Consider the following 20,683-nt stretch of genomic DNA (forward strand, 5'->3'; position numbering starts at 1 on the left):
GAAATCCCATATACATTTACTGCCATTCCCCATTCTTTCCTATCCCCAGCACCTAGGTCACTACTAACATACTTTCTGTTTCTATGGATTTGCCTATTTTAGGCATTTCACATAAGGTGGAATTATACAGTAAGTGGCCTTTTGTAACTGGCTTTCCTTCACTTAGGATAATGTTTTCAATATTCATCCATTATAGCATTTATTTCTAGGCAGGTTTTAATTTGAAAAAATAGTTAAAAAGATTCTAAATCAAATTAATTTTACTTAATCTTTGTTGACAGCCTACTTAATCCTTTTGACCTAGACAGGTTCTCCTAATTTTTTTTAACCTGTGCACAAAGGACAAAGCTACTGGAAGTTTAAAACTGGTCAACTGATAAACATTTACTGAGCATCTGCTATGTGCATGAACAGTGCTTGGCCCTTTAGAACAATGATGTCCAAAAGAAATGTAAGTCAGAGTAATTCTATTTACTTATGTTTTTAATACTATAGTTGACACACAATGTTACATTAGTTTCAGATATATGACTTAGTGATTTGACAAGTTTATACATTTTGCTATGTTCATCACAAGTATAGCTACCATCTGTCCCATTACATTGCTTATTAAAGGACCACTATAGTCATGGTAATTTTAAATTGTTGAGCACCCACACTTAAAGCAAAAAGAAATAGGTAGCATTAATTTTAATAATATATTTGGTTTAATCCACTATATCCAAATGTTATCATTTTAATACATAATCAATATTTTATTTTTTTCTACTAAGTCTTTTAAATCTGGTAGATATTTTAAATTTACGGTACATCTCAATTGAGACTAGTGTATTTTAGGTGATCAAAAGCTAAATGTGGCTAGTGGTTACTGTATTAGTGCAATCCTAAAATACAGAAAGAAGTATAGGAAATTCTTTTTCCAACTCCTTATTTTTGTCCTCAACTTATTTATCATTCTCCAGTGACTGCCCGGACCTTACATACTGTTATCTGTTACCTCTCATTTGTTAAGAAGGCAATTACTATTTCAGCAATTCTATGCAATACATCAGTATCAAATGAATGTTTTAAACAGTAAGTGCCATTAGAATTTGAAAAAGTCAAGAAGTTGCAGCATAAATACTTTAATTGACCAATGCACCACCAACAAGGTATGATTATAAAGAAACGGTCTTCAGTAAAAAGCACACCAAATATAAATTTTGCTTGGGAATAAAGTATTAGATAGTTAAGATAAAGAACTGTTCTGGTCTACTTGGCAGTGACAGGATGGTTGTAGCATAGTCCACCAAGCCCTGAAAAATCTAAAAAAGGGTCTCCTTTGTTCTCCACATTGCTCAGCTGTGGAGATGTAGATGTACAACCAATGTCCTGTCTTTATACAGCAGGCCTCTAGAGCACTGGGGAATGGGAAAGCCACAAGGTACAACAGCATACTGGGTTGGGAAAGCAATGTCTAGCTCAACTTCCCTGGGAAGACAGAAGGAAGAAAGCAGACAGCACTTTCTGCCTTTCCCATCCTTCTCTTTTAAGCCAAATCTATCCTAAGAAAAAAACTAATCTGGGCTGTCCTAGCCTAACTAATGGCTGTCCCAACCTTAAAGGCTACTACAATAAAGAAAACCTTCCATATGAGGCCACAAAGAACTTAACATAGTTTCTCAATTTGGATCCTGATTGTGCAGTAATAAATATCTGAATCACCGCCTAAAATTGATGAGTTACTTCAGTGGCAGAGCCACTAAATTCCTCTCAGGGGTCCTCAGAATATTCTAATTACAGAGTTTACTCTTTGTCGTCTTCTAGTGTCTTGCTACTATACAGTAGCAAGAACTTACCACCACTAGCAAAGCTTTTCTTGGGGGGATTTCCTCGTCCAGAATGTGGAGCACAAGTCATCTACCTCATTCACTTGGCACTTCATCATGGGCCAGTTTTTTTTGTTTTTGTTTTTAAGAGTTTATTTATTTGAGAGTGAGAGAGCACAAGCAGGGGTAGGGGCAAAGGAGAGGGAGAAGCAGGCTCTCCGCTGAGCAAGGAGCTAGATGGGGGGCTCAATTCCAGGACCCTGGGATCATGACCTGAGCCAAAGGTAGACACCTAACAGACTGGGCCACCCAGGTGCCCCCTTTCGTGGGCTGTTTTTATAACATTCATTTCTTCTAATGAGATCTTAAATGATTAAATTTTATCTTGTATTTTTTAGTAAGTTTTATCTCTCCAATTAGTCTGAATCTTGTGTTCCTTTTTTAAAAAGACTTCATTTATTTGACAGAGAGAGTATGAGCAGGGGTAGAACCAGAGGGAGAGGGAGAGAGAATGTGAAGCAGACTCCATGCTGAGTGCAGAGCCCAATGAGCGACTTGATCCCACAACAACGAGATCATGACCTGAGCCAAACCAGGAGCTGGATGCTTAACTGACTAAGCCACCCAGTTCATCTTTTCTGATTACCTCCCCAATGCCTTGAACATAGTAAATCATCAGTAACTATCTATTCATCTGATTCTTTCTTTTGTCTCCTTTCTCTTCTAGTTTTTAACCTTCTCTTGGGAAGGCTGGGCATGTTCTAGCCCATCTTCCTTGAGAGGAATTGAAGTGGGATTAGCATGATGGGGCACCTGGGTGGCTCAGTCAGTTAGGTGCGGGACTCTCAGTTTCGGCTCAGGTCATGATTTAATGGGTCATGGGGATCAAGCCCCACACTGGGCTCCCTGTTCAGCAGGGACTCTGCTCCAGTATTGTTTTCCTCTATTCCTCCCCCAATTTGCTCACGTGCACTTTCTAAAATAAATAAATAAATCTTTTTAAAGTGGGGTTAGCACCATTTCCTTCTATTGGGAGAACCCCCTAGCAAGCGGTGACTGGATTTACATAATTAACCATGGTTTACATAATTAACTACTAATTATTTACCTTCTGCTAAGATATAAACTGAAGAGACTCAGGTCTATACGATAGGTATATTAATCTAACACTATCACTCAATTAAAATGTTTTCTATTTTATAGCTCTATCTGATCCCTATATAAAAAGGGAAGAAGAAATTAGGTGAATGAGAAGATTCTCTCATCAATTACAGGTATGTTTTTATTATTTTTTTAAATTCAATATCATCATCTTCATTTTGCTGTCTTGGAATTTGTTATTTTGCTTCTTTCTTTTGACAAATTTTGAGCACACATTATGTATTAGGAAGTTCCTTGGGACATATGAGAGTATTAAAAAAGGTACAATTCATAAACCTTATATATTCTTACAGATATCTTCTGTATCATTTATACTTCATGCAATATATATTCTTATAGATATCTACTGTATCATTTATACTTCATGCAATAAGGCAATATATTCTTACAGATATCTTCTGTATCATTTACACTTCATGCAATTCTACTTAATTGACAAATACTGTTACTGAATCACATCTTCATGAACATGACAGAATACATCATGAACATGATATATATATTAGTTACTGAAAAAAATCTAAAGATCAGGGGTGCCTGGGTGGCTCAATCAGTTAAGTATCTGAATTTTGATTTCAGCTTAGGTCATGATTCCAGGGTCATGAGATTGAGCCCAGTGTCAGGCTCTGTGCCTCCATGGAGTCTGCTTAGGATTCTTTCTCTCCCTCTCCGCCATGCCCCTCCCCTCTTTCTCTAGAAAGAAAGGAAGAAAGAAAAAAGAAAGGAAGGAAGGAAGATTAAAGAGAACAGAAACTAAAAATATTTTTTTAATTTTTAATTTTTTATAAACATATTTTTATCCCCAGGGATACAGGTCTGTGAATCACCAGGTTTACACACTTTACAGCACTCACCAAAGAACATACCCTCCCCAATGTCCATAACCCCACCCTCCTTCTCCCAACCCCCCCCCTCCAGCAACCCTCAGTTTGTTTTGTGAGATTGAGAGTCACTTATGGTTTGTCTCCCTCCCAATCCCATCTTGTTTCATTTATTCTTCTCCTACCCTCTTAAGCCCCCATGTTGCATCACCACTTCCTCATTACAGGGAGATCATAGGATAGTTGTCTTTCTCTGCTTGACTTATCTTGCTAAGCATGATACACTATAGTCCCATCCATGTCGTCACAAATGGCTAGATTTCATTTCTTTTGAGGGCTGCATAGTATTCCATAGTGTATATATACCACATCTTCTTGATCCATTCATCTGTTGATGGACATTTAGGTTCTTTCCATAGTGGACTTTGGACTTTGGACTTTCTATTGTGGACATTGCTGCTATAAACATTCGGGTGCACGTGCCCTTTCAGATCACTACATTTGTATCTTTAGGGTAAAATACCCAGTAGTGCAATTGCTGAGTCAAAGGGCAGTTCTATTTTCAACATTTTGAGGAACCTCCATGTTGTTTTCCAGAGTGGTTGCACCAGGTTACACTCCCAGCAACAGTGTAGAAGGGTTCCCCTTTCTCCGCATCCTTGCCAGCATCTGTCATCTCCTGACTTGTTAATTTTAGCCATTCTGACTGGTGTGAGGTAGTATCTCATTGTGGTTTTGACTTGTATTTCCCTGATGCCGAGTGATATGGAGCACTTTTTCACGTGTCTGTTGGCCATCTGCATGTCTTCATTGCAGAAATGTCTGTTCATGTCCTCGGCCCATTTCTTGATTGAATTATTTGTTCTTTGGGTGTTGAGTTTGTTAAGTTCTTTATAGATTTTGGACACTAGTCCTCTATCTGATATGTTGTTTGCAAATATCTTCTCCCATTCTGTCAGTTGTCTTTCGGTTTTGTTAACTGTTTCCTTTGCTGTGCAAAAGCTTTTGATCTTGATGAAATCCTGATAGTTCATTTTTGCCCGTGCTTCCCTTGCCTTTGGAGATGTTCCTAGGAAGATGTTGCTGCGGCAGAGGTCGAAGAGGTTGCTGCCTGTGTTCTCCTCAAGGATTTTGATGCATTCCTTTCTCATATTGAGGTCCTTCATCCATTTTGAGTCTGTTTTCATGTGTGGTGTAAGGAAATGGTCCAATTTCATTTTTCTGCATGTGGCCGTCCAATTTTCCCAACACCATTTATTGAAGAGGCTGTCTTTTTTCCATTGGACATTCTTTCCTGCTTTGTCAAAGATTAGTTGACCATAGAGTTGAGGGTCTATTTCTGGGCTCTCTATTCTGTTCCATTGATCTATGTGTCTGTTTTTGTGCCAGTACCATGCTGTCTTGATGATGACAGCTTTGTAATAGAGCTTGAAGTCCGGAATTGTGATGCCGCCAACTTTTGCTTTTTTCCCCCCAATATTCCTTTGGCTATTCAAGGTCTTTTCTGGTTCCATATAAATTTTAGGATTATTTGTTCCATTTCTTTGAAAAAAATATGTGGGATTTTGATAGGGATTGCATTAAATGTGTAGATTGCTTTAGGTAGCATAGACATTTTCACAATATTTGTTCTTCCAATCCAGGAGCATGGAACATTTTTCTATTTCTTTGTGTCTTCCTCAATTTCTTTTCATGAGTACTTTATAGTTTTCTGAGTATAGATTCTTAGCCTCTTTGGCTAGGTTTATTCCTAGGTATCTTATGGTTTTGGGTGCAATTGTGAATGGGATTGACTCCCTAATTTCTCTTTCTTCTGTCTTGTTGTTGGTGTAGAGAAATGTAATGGATTTCTGTGCATTGATTTTATATCCAGACACTTTACTACTTCCTGTACAAGTTCTAGCAGTTTTGGAGTGGAGTCTTTTGGGTTTTCCACATATAGTACCATATCATCTGCGAAGAGTGATAGTTTGACTTCTTCTTTGCCAATTTGGATGCCTTTAATTTCCTTTTGTTGTCTGATTGCTGAGGCTAGGACGTCTAATACTATGTTGAATAGCAGTGGTGATAATGGACATCCCTGCCGTGTTCCTGACCTTAGCAGAAAAGCTTTCAGTTTTTCTCCATTGAGAATGATATTTGCAGTGGGTTTTTCATAGATGGCTTTGATAATATTGAGGTATGTGCCCTCTATCCCTACACTTTGAAGGGTTTTGATCAGGAAGGGATGCTGTACTTTGTCAAATGCTTTTTCAGCATCTATTGAGAGTATCATATGGTTCTTGCTCTTTCTTTTATTGATGTGTTGTGTCACATTGATTGATTTGCGGATGTCGAACCAGCTTTGCAGCCCTGAAATAAATCCCACTTGATCGTGGTGAATAATCCTCTTAATGTACTGTTGAATCCTATTGGCTAGTATTTTGGTGAGAATTTTCACATCTGTGTTCATCAAGGATATTGGTCTATAGCTCTCTTTTTTTGATGGGATCATTGTCTGGTTTGGGGATCAAGGTGATGCTGGCCTCATAAAATGAGTTTGGAGGTTTTCCTTCCATTTCTATTTTTTGGAACAGTTTCAGGAGAATAGGAATTAGTTCTTCTTTAAATGTTTGGTAGAATTCCCCCGGGAAGCCGTCTGGCCCTGGGATTTTGTTTGTTTGGAGATTTTTAATGACTGTTTCAATCTCCTTACTGGTTATGGGTCAGTTCAGGATTTCTATTTCTTCCTGGTTCAGTTGTGGTAGTTTATATGTTTCTAGGAATGCATCCATTTCTTCCAGATTGTCAAATTTGTTGGCGTAGTGTTGCTCATAGTATGTTCTTATAATTGTTTGTATTTCTTTGGTATTAGTTGTGATCTCTCCTCTTTCACTCATGATTTTATTTATTTGGGTCCTTTCTCTTTTCTTCTTGATAAGTCTGGCCAGGGGTTTATCAATTTTATTAATTCTTTCAAAGAACCAGATCCTAGATTCGTTGATTTGTTCTATTGGTTTTTTGGTTTCTATTTCATTGATTTCTGCTCTGATTTTTATGATTTCTCTTCTCCTGCTGGGCTTAGGGTTTCTTTCTTGTTCTTTCTCCAGCTCCTGTAGGTGTAGGGTTAGGTTGGGTACCTGAGACCTTTCTTGTTTCTTGAGAAAGGCTTGTACCGCTATATATTTTCCTCTCAGGACTCCCTTTGCTGTGTCCCACAAATTTTAAACCGTTATGTTTTCATTATCATTTGTTTCCATTAATTTTTTCAATTCTTCTTTAATTTCCTGGTTGGCCCATTCATTCTTTAGAAGAATGCTGTTTAGTCTCCATGTATTTGGGTTCTTTCCAGACTTCCTCTTGTGGTTGAGTTCTAGCTTCAGAGCATTGTGGTCTAAAAATATGCAGGGAATGATCCCAATCTTTTGATGCCGGTTGAGGCCTGATTTAGGACCGAGGATGTGATCTATTCTGGAAAATGTTCCATGTGCACTAGAGAAGAATGTGTATTCTGTTGCTTTGGGATGAAATGTTCTGAATATATCTGTGATGTCCCTCTGGTCCCGTGTGTCACTTAAGGCATTTATTTCCTTGTTTATCTTTTGCTTGGATGATTTATCCATTTCAGTGAGGGGAGTGTTAAAGTCCCCTACTATGGTTGTATTACTGTTGATGTGTTTCTTTGATTTTGTTATTAATTGGTTTATATAGTTGGCTGCTCCCACGTTGGGGGCATAGATATTTAAAATTGTTAGATCTTCTTGTTGGATAGACCCTTTGAGTATGATATAGTGTCCTTCCTCATCTCTTATTATAGTCTTTGGCTTAAAATCTAAATGAGCTGATATAAGGATTGCCAGTCATGCTTTCTTCTGATGTCCATTAGCATGGTAAATTCTTTTCCACCCCCTCACTTTAAATCTGGAGGTGTCTTCGGGCTAAAATGAGTTTCTTGGAGGCAACATATTGGTGGGTTTTGTTTTGTTATCCATTCTGATACCCTGTGTCTTTTGATTGGGGCATTTAGCCCATTAACATTCAGGGAAATTATTGAGAGATATGAATTTAGTGCCATTGTATTGCCTGTAAGGTGACTGTTACTGTATATTGTCTCTGTTCCTTTCTGATCTACCACTTTAGGCTCTCTCTTTGCTTAGAGGACCCCTTTCAATATTTCCTGTAGAGCTGGTTTGGTGTTTGCAAATTCTTTCAGTTTTTGTTTGTCCTGGAAGCTTTTTATCTCTCCTTCTATTTTCAATGATAGCCTAGCTGGATATAGTATTCTTGGCTGCATGTTTTTCTCGTTTAGTGCTCTGAATATATCATGCCAGCTCTTTCTGGCCTGCCAGGTCTCTGTGGATAAGTCTGCTGCCAATGTAATATTTTTACCATTGTATGTTAGAGACTTCTTTTCCTGGGCTGCTTTCAGGATTTTCTCTTTGTCACTAAGGCTTGTAAATTGTACTATTAGGTGACGGGGAGTGGACGTATTCTTATTGATTTTGAGGGGCGTTCTCTGCACCTCCTGGATTTCGATGCTTGTTACCTTTGCCATATTGGGGAATTTCTCCCCAATAATTCTCTCCAGTATACCTTCTGCTCCCCTCTCTCTCTCTTCTTCTTCTGGAATCCCAATAATTATGTTTTCACTTATCTCTCGAATTCTCCCCTCATAGTCCAGTATCTGTTAGTCCCTCTTTTGCTCAGCTTCTTTATTCTCTGTCATTTGGTCTTCTATATTGCTAATTCTTTCTTCTGCCTCATTATCCTAGCAGTGAGAGCCTCCATTTTTGATTGCACCTCATTAATAGCTTTTTTGATTTCAACTTGGTTCGATTTTAGTTCTTTTATTTCTCCAGAAAGGGCTTTTATATCTCCTGAGAGGGTTTCTCTAATATCTTCCATGCCTTTTTCGAGCCCAGCTAGAACCTTGAGATTTGTCATTCTGAACTCTAGATCTGACATATTACCAATGTCTGTATTGATTAGGTCCCTAGCCTTCGGTACTGCCTCTTGTTCTTTTTTTTTGTGGTGAATTTTTCCATCTTGTCATTTTGTCCAGATAAGAGTATATGAAGGAGCAAGTAAAATACTAAAGGGTGGCAAATATGCTTTAAGCAAATCAGGAAAATATGCTTTAAGCAAATCAGAAGAGATCCCAAATCGTGAGGGGGTTGAAAGGGGATAAAAAGAGGTTCATAAAGAAAGAAAGAAAGAAAGAAAAGAATTAAAAAAAGAAAACGAATAAAGAAAAGTATAAAAAAGAAAAAAATATGCTTTAAGCAAATCAGAAGAGGTCCCAAATCGTGAGGGGGTTGAAAGGGGATAAAAAGAGGTTCAGAAAGAAAGAAAGAAAGAAAGAAAGAAAGAAAGAAAGAAAAGAAAAGAAAAGAAAAGAATAGAATTAAAAAAAGAAAACGAATAAAGAAAAGTATAAAAAAGAAAAAAATATATATATTAGATAAACTAGTTAAAAAACGTTAAAAAGGAAAAGGGTAAAAGTTAAAAAAATTTTAGCAGAAGAAGAGAAAAAAAAATTAAATTAACTGCAAGACTAAAGAGTCATAGGGAGAAAGCCATGAGTTCCGTGCTTTGCTTTCTCCTCCTCTGGAATTCTGCTGCTCTCCTTGGTATTGAAACTGCACTCCTTGGTAGGTGAACTTGGTCTTTGCTGGATTTCTTGTTGATCTTCTGGGGGTGGGGCCTGTTGTAGTGATTCTCAAGGTTCTTTGCCCCAGGTGGAATTGCACCGCCCTTACCAGGGGCTGGGCTGAGTAATCCGCTCGGGTTTGCTTTCAGGAGCTTTTGTTCCCTGAGCATTTTCCGTAGAGTTCTGGAGGACGGGAATACAAATGGCGGCCTCCTGGTCCAGCCCAGAGGAGCCGAGAGTGCGGGGCCCCACTCCTCAGTGCACCCTCAGAGAACAGCGCCCCGTAACTCCCGTCTGCCTGACCTCCGGCCACGCTCCGAGCTCACCAAGCCTGCGACCCGTTCAAGGTAACCCCGAGCTGTGAGCTCACTGTCGGCTCTGTCTCTGTAGCCGGCTTCCTCGTTCTAATACCTGCAAGCTCTGTGACACTCAGACACCCCCGATCCTTCTGTGACCCTGTGGGACCTGAGGCCACGCTGACCCCGTGTGGGCTTCACCCCAGTTTAGCCTCTGGAGTGATGTCCCTCAGCGGAACAGACTTTTAAAAGTCCTGATCTTGTGCTCTGTTGCTCCGCCGCTTGCCGGGAGCCAGCCCCTCCCCCCAGGGTCTATCTTCCTGTTGCTTTGGATTCACGTCTCTGCCAGTTCTACCTTTCAGAAAGTGGTTTTGTTTTCTGTTTCGAGAATTGCTGTTCTTCTCTTCGATCTGCCGATGGATTTGTAGGTGTTTGCAATCTTGAGATAAGCTATCTAGCTGATTTCCTGCTAGCTGAAGTAGTCTCAGCCTGCTACTTCTCCGCCATCTTGACTCCTCTCCCCAGAAACTAAATATTAATGACTTCAGCAATTCACCTTTCAGTGTACTACTCAAAAAAAACTGAAAAACCTGTAGATGCATGATAAGAAATGCACAATAACTCTACAAAGTAAAGAAATTTTTTTCTTCTATGGACAGAGAGAATAAGTAAAAGTAGTATGGCTGCTACTGAACTATTCACTTCTTTACAGAATAGACAGATGTGGACAGTTTTGAGAGAAGGAAAATGATTTCAAATATGAAGAGGGGAAAAAAAATTCCCAATTAAAATGGAATGAAAGATAAAACATCACATCTAAAGAGGAATAAGGGCCAGGAAAATCTGAAGCATGGAAATACCAAAAAGAGGTAGATGAACGTAGAACAGGGAAGGACCTGGAGGTGTGAAACAGAACCACTACAGATTTTCAACATGGCAGCAGGCCTGAGTCTTTGGTAGAACTTTATAGGAGGTAAAGCTTATAGTAATGACAATATCAAATAGGTCATACTTAAAACTGATACGGTAAGTAGCAAGTTTTAAATTTTAAATAAGCTAAGCTTTACAGCTAAAACAAACAAACAAAAAAAAATGGAGCCTAGTCCTATTAATAAAGCCCAGAGACTCCAATAGATTTTCAAAGCATGTAAAAAATATTCAACCCCTTACCTTTAAGGAAGTCAGTTGATCTGCCCACATTTCTATTATAGGAATAAGATGCTCAAATCCACAATCCTGAACAAGATCTTTATTAAAATGTTGGGTTCCTCCTTTGCTCTGTTTATAAATTATTACTGGAGCTCTTGGATTATGAACAATTGAATTGATGCTATTCAGAACCTTAAAAAAAAAAAAAAGACCATGGTTTTAGGTTGAAATGTTTATCATAGTCTTATCAAAGTGATTTAGGTTAAGGGAGTGCTTTATATGTCAATGTATCATCATTTTCAGAATTAACTTTAGGCATTAAGAGGTTCTTTAATAAGACTGATACTTGTAATGTTTTGGAAAGATGGCAGTTTTATCAACAAAATTAAACATATAAGTTCTAATGAGAATGAGAAACTTCCAAGAAAAGCTAAAATGCATTTTCAAATTATTTTGACTTTAAAGTAGATTATGCATGACCTATTATAATCTACACAGGGAAAAAATAATCATCAGTACATCCTTAGCTAGAGTCTCACATTTCTCTAATTCTATCTCCTCATATTTAAGCTAAATCAGATGGTGAAAGGAGGCATTTCCTGTTGTTTCATAACCTCAGTTAAAGTTCAAGGGCAATGAAAAATAAAGTCCAACACATTATATACAGAAATCCTGGAAACATCATGCAATTCTTGAAACCCCAGACCCAATTCAGAGAACTAATCCATAAAACGCTGTTCCTCTACAACCACTCTCAGTATCAAAATCTGTATTATTAAGGTTCTACAGAGAAACAGGAGCAATGTGTATGCATATAAATACATCTAAAAAGATTTATTATAAGGAATTAGCTCACACAATTATGGAAGCAGGTAAGTCCCAATGTCTGCAACAGGCAAGCTGGAGACCTAAACGAGCCAATGGAGCAGTTCTAGCCTGAATGCCCACAGGCTTGAGACGCAGAAAGAGTCCGTGCTTCAGCTCAACAATGAAGGCAGAAAAAAACTGATGTCCCAGGTCAAAGGAAGTCAGTCAGGCAAGTGGAGCTCCCTCTTACTCATCCTGTTTTAGTCAGGTCTTCAAATGATTGAATGAGAATCATTCACATCAGGGAAGGCAATCGGCTTTACCCAGTCTGCCAAATCAAATGTTAATCTCATCCATAAATACCCTTCACAGACATATTCAGAATAATGTTTGACCAAGTACCTGGGCACCCTGTAGCCTAGTCAAGATGATACATAAAATGAACCATCATAAATACCCACATAATCTCTACCTAGATTTAACAATTGTTAACATTTTCCCATATTTGCTCACTTAGCTCAACCTTCTAAAGAAAAGACATGATAAAACTTTATCCTCAAATACTTAAGTATGCACTTCTTAAAAGTAAGCATATTCTCCTACAAAATCCTAAAACCATTATTATACATAAGAAATTTAACAGTAATTAGGGGTTCCTGGGTGGCTCAGTCAATTAAGCATCTGCCTTTGGCTCAGGTCATGATCCCAGGGCTCTGGGATCAAGCCCTGCATGGGACTCCCAGCTCAACGGGGAGCCCACTTCTCCCTCTCCCTCTGCCGCTCCCCCTGCTTGTGCTCTCTCACTTTCTCTCTCAAATAAATAAAATCTTAAAAAAAAAAGAAAGAAATTTAACAGTAATTCCCTAATACCATCAATGCCTGGAGTAAAACTTAAGTGTCTTAATATGTTTAATATGTGACTATAACCCCTCTGCCAAAAGGTATGAGTTCTACTAAGGAGAGGAAACAAACACTCCAAAACAGCAAGTATAAACAAAGAAGAGTAATTTCCTTATTTACCACCATCAAACCCAGACCATTTAATAAACAGCTATTTAAGTATAAAAACAAGACACTATATTGATCTCAAATCTTTGTCCCTACTCATACTTCAAGCTATAACTCACAGGTTTCCTGGTACTAAGATATCAGATGTTTACTGAGGAGCTTGTTTTGAGTTTAAAAGAATATTTCAACATTTTCTTCTCTTGTACTTAAACATATTTTAATGGAAAAATCAATTCTCCTCCACAGAATTATTAATGACAGCAGAACATATTCTTTTTTTTTTTTTTTTTAAAGATTTTATTTATCTGACAGACAGAGATCACAAGTAGGCAGAGAGAGAGGGAGCAGGAAGCAGGCTCCCTGCTGAGCAGAGAGCCCGATGCTGGGTTCGATCCCAGAACCCTGGGATCATGACCTGAACAGAAGGCAGAGGCTTTAATCCACTAAGCCACCCAGGCGCCCCCAGCAGAGCATATTTTAATGGCTTGACCACAATCAGATGACTGGCAGCAAAATATATATTAACAGTGAGCAAACAGTAAAATGACAATTACAAGAGAGATGGGAATTTTTAAAAAAATAACTTAAAAATAGGTCTTATCTATTCAGGAACAGTTTGTAGATACTGATAAACTCTTGCTATGGATAAAAACTGTATCTTAAGAGTAATTATTTGACAAGTAGAAAAGAATTAAGATGACAAATGTCCTAAGTACTTGAAGAGAAAAAAAGACAAATCTCAACCTAGCAAATGCCAAGTAAAGAACAGAACCAAAAACCACATATAGAAAACAGAAAAATGTCAGGAATAAAAGCAGATATATGAGTTGGTCTCAATATCCATGAATGGTTTAATTGCCTTGTTAAAGGTTAAAGCCTCTCAAATTTAATCTAAGAAACAAAATGAAATAAAAGAAATTCAGTTATATGCTAGGTACAAGAGAGTTATCAAAACAAAACAAAAAATTAGTTTACAGAAAAGTGCCTGGAAATAAAATCAACTCAGATATACATGAAGAACCAGCGACAATTAGTTAGAAAATGTAATGGAAAAAAATGATGCTATTCTCAATAGAAATAAAAATTATACAATACCTAGGAAATAAACCTAACAAAAATACTCAAGAGCTAAACTTAAGAATATATAAAACTTTACTAAGGCTACATAAAGGAAGGGCCACATAAAATTAGGGACATATTTCTGAGTGAGATGATTCAAAACTACAAAGGTGTCACCTTTCCAAATATTAATCTAAAAAATCAATCCAATTATAGTTCATCTCAATAGGATCTGTTTTTGATATTGACAAATTGTTCATCCAGAAGAATAAATAGCAAAGGAAAAATATTTACAAGAACAATGACAAGATTCTTACCCTAAAGGGTATCAAAACCTACTACAAAATGACAAAGTTAAAAGAATATGGAAATAGTATAAAAAATGGAACAGACCAGAGTCTAGACACAAACATATGTATATGAGTAGAAATGACAGAAGCTTCATTTCAATAAAGTAGAGAAAGAATGGTCTATGAGAAACTGTAAACTCAAATGCCTCTAGATCCAAGATAAGACCATTACTGAAGCAAGGATGATGGCCAGGGGCTTTAGCTAACTGAAGAATACAGGCCTCTATGTGACAGAGGAGAGGCATAATTCTGCCCTGATAATGACTATGCAGGATTTGTTGTCAGATTCTGTGGCTTTTTAAGAGAAGCTTAGAAATAAGCTTAGAATTAAGAACTTAATAAAAATCTTAATTTTTTTCAAGATTTTTTTTTTTTAATTTGACAGACAGAGATCACAAGTAGGCAGAGAGGCAGGCAGAGAGAAAGAGGGGGAAGCAGGCTCCCCACTGAGCATACAGCCCAACGTGGGGCTCAATCCCAGGACCCTGAGATCATGACCTGAGCCAAAGGCAGAGGCTTAACCCACTGAGCCACCCAGGTGCCCCCCAAAATCTTAATTTTTAAAATATTGATAATTAACTCAAAGTATAAAAAGCCCTGTGTGGGTCCAATAAAATATGAGCATAGGTCTAGTTCAGTCAGTAAACAGCCAGGCTTAATCACTCATCTATCCAATAAATGGTCTATAAAACCAGTGAGGTTAGATCTCTACAACATGCCATATAGAAAATTAAAGTTCAGATGGACTAAATATCTAAATAAAAACAAACCATGGGGCACCTGGGTGGCTCAGTGGGTTAAAGCCTCTGCCTTCTGCTCAGGTTGTGATCCCAGGGGCCTGGGATCAAGCCCCGCATGGAGCTCTCTACTCAGCAGAAACAAGAAAACAAAGGCTTTGAATGATACACTGGACCAGATGGACAAAATATTCCATTCTGAAACAGCAGAATACATTCTTTTCAAGTGCACATGAACATTCTCCAGAATAAATCACATATTAGGTCACAAAACGGGCCTTAACAAACACAAAAAGACTAAAATCATACCATGCACCTTTTCTGACTACAAATTAATGAAACCAGAAGTCAACCACAAGGAAAAATCTGGGAAGAGCACAAATACATAGAGGTTAAACATACTACTAAACAATGAATGAGTTAAACATACTACTAAACATATTACTAAACCAGGAAATAAAGAGATTTTTTAAAATACATGGAAACAAATGAAAATGAAAACCCAATAGTCCAAAATCTTTGGGATGGAGCAAAAGCAATGAGGTAAATATATAGCAATACAGGCCTATCTCAAGAAGCAAGAAAAATCTCAAACACTTTACATGTAAAGGAGCTAGAAAAAGAACAAATGAACTCTGAATCCTGGAAAAGGAAATAATGAAGATTAGAGCAGAAATAAATGATATAGAAACTAAATAAACAATAGCACAGATCAATGAAACTAGCACAGATAATGAAGCCAGGAGCTGGTTCTTTGAAAAGAACAACAAAATTGGTAAACCTCTCATCAGGCTTATCAAAAAGAAAAGAGAAAGGACCCAAATAAATAAAATCACAAATGGGAGAGAAGTAACAACCAACACCACAGAAACACAATTATAAGAGAATATTATGAAAAACTATAAGCCAATAAATTTAGACAACCTAGAAGAAATGGATTCCCAAAAACATTACCAAAACTGAAACAAGAAGAAATAGAAAACTTGAGCAGATTGATAGCCAGCAAATAAAATGAATTAGTAATCAAAAACTCCCCAAAACCCAAAGTCTAAGACCAGGTGGCTTCATAGGTGAATGCTACCAAACATTCAAAGAAGAGTTAATACATGTTTTTCCTCAAACTTTTCCAAAAATTGGAAAAGGACGGGAAATTTCCAAATTCATTCTATGAGGCCAGCATTACCCTGAGAGCAAAACCAGATAAAGACACCACACGAAAAAAGAGAATAGACCAATATCTCTGATGAACATAGATGCAAAAATTCTCAAAAAAATACTAGCATACAGAATCCAATGATACAATTTAAAAATCATTCACCACAATCAAGTGGGATTTATTCCTAGGTTGCAAGGGTGGTTCATTATTTGCAAATCAATTAACATGATACATCCCATTAATAAGAAGAAAGGATAAGAACCATATGATCATTTCAACAGAGGCAGAAAAAGCATTTGACAAAGTACAACATCCATCCATGATAAAAAGCCCCAACAAAGTAGGTTTAGAGGGAAAATATCACAACACAGTAAAGGCTATATATCAAAATCCCACAGCTAATACCGAAATGGGGAAAAACTGAGAGCTTTTCCTCTATAGGCACGAACAAGAGAGAGATGTTCACTCTTACCACTTTTATTTAACATAGTACTGGAAGTCCTAGCCATAGCAGTCCGATAACAAAAGAAATAAAAGCCATTCAAATCAGCAAGGAAGAAGTGAAATTTTCACTATTTGCAGACGGCATGATCCTATACATAGAAAACCCGGGAGAATCCTCCAAATAACTGCTGGAACTAATAAATGAATTCAGTAGAGTCTCAGGATACAAAATCAACATGCAGAAATCTATTACATTTCTGTATACTAACAAAAAAGCAGCCCTGAAGGAGAAATTAAGAAAACAATCCCATTTGCAGGGGCACCTTAGGTAGCTCATTCGGTTACGTGGCTGTCTTCAGCTCAGGTCATGATCTCAGGGTCCCGGAATTGGGCCCGACATAGGACTCACTGATCAGCGGGGTGTCTACTCCCTCTGTCCTTCTTTCCTGCTCGTGCTCTCTCTCTCAAATAAATAAAAACTTATTTCAAAAAAAAAAAAAGGGGAGGGAGGGAAGGAAGGAAGGAAAGGATGGAGTGAGGGAAGGATAATTCCATTTAAAACTGCACCAAGACAATTAAGATACCTAGGAATGAACGTATCCAAAGAGGTTTAAGACCCATACTCTCAAAACTATAAAATACTGATGAAAGAAACTGAAGATGATACCAAGAAATAGAAAGACATTCCATACTAACGGATTGTTAGAACAAATACTGTTATGCAATACACAAAAGTAAATTCCCAAAATGGATTAAAGACCTAAATGTGGGACCTGAAACCATAAAAATCCTAGAAAAGAATATAGGCAATAACTTCTCTGACATTAGTATAGCAACTTCTTCCTAGATACATCTCCTGAGGTAAGAGAAACAAAAGCAAAAATAAACTATTGGGACTACATCAAAATATAAAGCTTCTGCACAGTGAAGGAAACAATCAACAAAACTAAAAGGCAACCTAAAGAATGGGAGAAGATATTTGTAAATGTCAGATCTGATAAAGGGACATATCCAAAATACATAAAGACCTTATACAACTCAACACCCAAAAAACAACCTAATTAAAAAGTGGGCAGGATGTGAGGGCAATCTGGCTGTGACATCTGTCACCCCACTGATCACTGGGATTGATTCAGCTGATCTGGCTGGCTAGGCAAGTGTCCCCTTCCTCCCTCACCACACCACTCCTTGTGCATCCCTCCTGAAGCTGCAGGTTCAGTCAAAGAGGGCAACCTGCCCCAGTAGAGGAGGACTATTCTTCAGGCAAGGGTATACAAGTAGCTGTATTCCCCTACTAGAACCTCCAAACAAGCTCTCAAAGTCCATTTGTAGGCAAATATAAGGTAGTAAAGCTTTCAAGACTCTAGACCACATCCAGATGTGGCCCTGCATGTGGCAGTCTGCCTTTCTTTAAAAAAAATAGCGGGGGGAGGGGGCGGTGCAGAAGACATGAATAGATATTTTTCCAAAGAAGACATACAGATAGCTAACATACCCATGAAAAGATGCTCAACGTCACTTACCATCAGGGAAATGGAAGTCAAAACTACAAGGATGTATCACCTCACACCTGTCAGAATGGCTAAAAGCAACCACACAAGAAACAGAAGGTATAGGCAAGGATGTGGAGAAAAAGAAACTCTCGTGCACTGTTGGTGGGAATGCAAACTGGTATAGCCACTCTGGAAGACAGTATGGAGATTGCCCAAGAAGTTAAAAATAGAAGTACCCTATGATCCAACAATTGCACTACTGGGTATTTACCCCAAAAATACAAAAATACTAATTCAAAGGGATACATGCATCTTGATGTTTATAGCAGCATTATTTACAAGAGCCAGATTACAGAAACAGCCGACGAATGGATAAAGATGTGGTATGTATGTATATACACATATACATGTGTGTACACACACACACACACACACAGGAATATTACTCAACCATAAAAAAGAGCAAAATTTTGTCATTTGCAGTGATACAAATGGAGCTAGAAAGTATTATGCTAAGTGAACTAAGTCAGAGAAAGACAAACACCACATGATTTCACTCATATGTGAAATTTAAGAAACAAAACAGGGGCACCTGGCTGTTTCAGTCAGTGGAGCATGTGACTATTGATCTCAGGGTAGCAAGTCAAGAGGACTTAAAAATGTAAAAAAAAAATTTTTTTAATTAAAGAAAAAGAAAACAGGGGCACCTGGATGGATCAGTGGGTTAAAGCCTCTGCCTTCAGCTCAGGTCATGATCCCAGGGTCCTGGGATCATGCCCTGCATCAGGCTCTCTGCTCAGTGGGGAGCCTGCTTCCCCCTCTTTTTCTCTGCCTGCCTCTGTCTACTTGTGATCTCTGTCAAATAAATAAACAAAATCTTTAAAAATAATGATAAAGAAAAAGAAAACAAAAGAGGGGAAAAAAACTACGAAAGAACAAATTGATGGTTACCAGAAGGGAGGTGGGGGGGAATGGGTGAAATAGGTGATGGGGATTAAGGAGTGCACTTATTATCATGGGCACCAGCTGTTGATTGCATGGAAGTGTTGAATCACTATAATGTACACCTGAAACTAATACTACACTGTATGTTAACTCACTGGAATTTAAATAAAAAGTTAAAATAAAGAAAGAAACTAACTAAAGTTCACTACAAATAACTAGTCTCTGCCAGTTATTCAATACCTGAAAGTATTTCTGGTCAATTAGGGCCTGCTGCGGGTTATCTTTGCTGGGTTCATCCGGTTTTTCTGGCTCCTCTGCCTTTTTTTGACTGATAAGATCCTGTAATCTAAAGGGGAAAAAAATAAACCAAGACAATATAAAATACTTTCCTAGACACTGGATTAAGACAACAAATGAGTCAATGATTGAGCTACCCTCCATCTTTAATTTTTTAAAGAGTTATTTGAGAGAAAGAGTGCACATGAGCAGGGGGTGGGGTAAGGAAATGGGCAGGATAGCGGGTGGAGAAAATCTCAAGCAGACTTCCCCAATAAAGGCAGAGCTGACACAGAACTTGATCCTATGACCCCAAGATCATGACCCAAGCCAAAATCAAGGGTCAGACGCTCAACTCACTGAGCCACCCAGGTACCCCAACCCTCCAAAAGTTTTGTGTAATTTTACATATATATTTATGTGTACATACACATACACAAATTTTTTTAAATTTAATTCTGTAAGTCATATGGTCACTGGAAAACAAGAATATCCTCTCAATAGACCACAAATTAGAAGAAATCCCTGAAAACAAAAGGGATCAGAGTGAAGAAGTAAGTTCTAACCACTCCCCAACACTTGCAAAAAAGCAGAACAGGAAAGAACTACAGCAAAAGATGAAAGAAACTTCCAAGGTACTGAGATTGGAGGCTATAGATAAAGGGAGCAAGGAGCAATGATCAGGGCAATTTTTTTGTTCACTGTAGCAGCAACAATTAGACAGTATGGTCCTTCCTTCTTCATACTCCATTTGTACCAAAGATCAAACAACAGTGATGCCTCGGCTAGTTAAGAGGGCATGGAAACCCAAGAGACCACGGTTCCAGGTGCCTAAAAGAAATCTGAGGGAGTTTCTTTGCCTAGAAACCTATGTACTAGTGTATCTACCTAGTAGCAAACCTTTTCCCTTCACCAAATATCTCTTAAGTCAGGCTGTACTAAACATTTTCCTCCCACCCACCATGCCTTTGGGAAAAAGTAGTCTTTTATTAAAACCTACTTCAAGTTAACCATATTAAATTTGAATATGCCTATCAGTTTCCTGCAGAACCCAGACCCATTAAATCCATTCCATGACTCATTAATGAGTTTGACCTGCTGTTTCTAAAACAGAATAGCAATATTCCAGGGCACTTGTGGCTCAGTCAGTTAAGTGTCAAACTCTTGATCTCAGCTCAGGTCTTGATCTCAGGGTTGTGAGTTTAAGCCTTGAGCTGGGCTCCACATTCCTCATAGAGCTGTCTTAAAAAAAAAAAAAAAAAAAAAAAAAAGCAATAGTCCATCATGTCCTTTGCCTGCTAAAAAACAAATCAATGGCGGGGCACCTCAGTGGCTCAGTTGGTTAAGCGTTGGACTTTTGGTTTCGGCTCAGGTCTTGATCTCAGGGTCTTGAGATCAATCCCTGCATGGGCTCTGTGCCCAGCGGGGAGTCTGCTTCTCGCCCTCCTCCCTGCTTCTCTCTCAAATAAATAAATCTTAAAAAAAAAAAAAAAAAAAAACCCACAATCAATAGCTTCCCACTGCACTGTAAACAATCTAATCTC

The 20,683-nt window shown here is 38.0% G+C and overlaps 1 protein-coding gene across 8 annotated transcripts in view; it reads right to left on the bottom strand.

Moving 5' to 3' along the window:
* CEP70 (centrosomal protein 70) overlaps window positions 1–20,683 on the bottom strand; it is a 113,602-nt gene that overhangs the window by 6,738 nt on the left and 86,181 nt on the right. For all 8 annotated transcript variants that reach the window (XM_059162753.1, XM_059162751.1, XM_059162755.1 and 5 more), the window contains 2 exons: window positions 19,104–19,209; window positions 10,886–11,056 (listed from right to left, as the gene is read on the bottom strand). In XM_059162753.1, the coding sequence (XP_059018736.1) occupies window positions 10,886–11,056; window positions 19,104–19,209 (277 nt within the window). The remainder of the gene's footprint in view (window positions 1–10,885; window positions 11,057–19,103; window positions 19,210–20,683) is intronic.

Source organism: Mustela lutreola, chromosome 2 (genome assembly GCF_030435805.1).
Source record: "Mustela lutreola isolate mMusLut2 chromosome 2, mMusLut2.pri, whole genome shotgun sequence".
Classification (NCBI taxonomy): Eukaryota; Metazoa; Chordata; class Mammalia; order Carnivora; family Mustelidae; genus Mustela; species Mustela lutreola.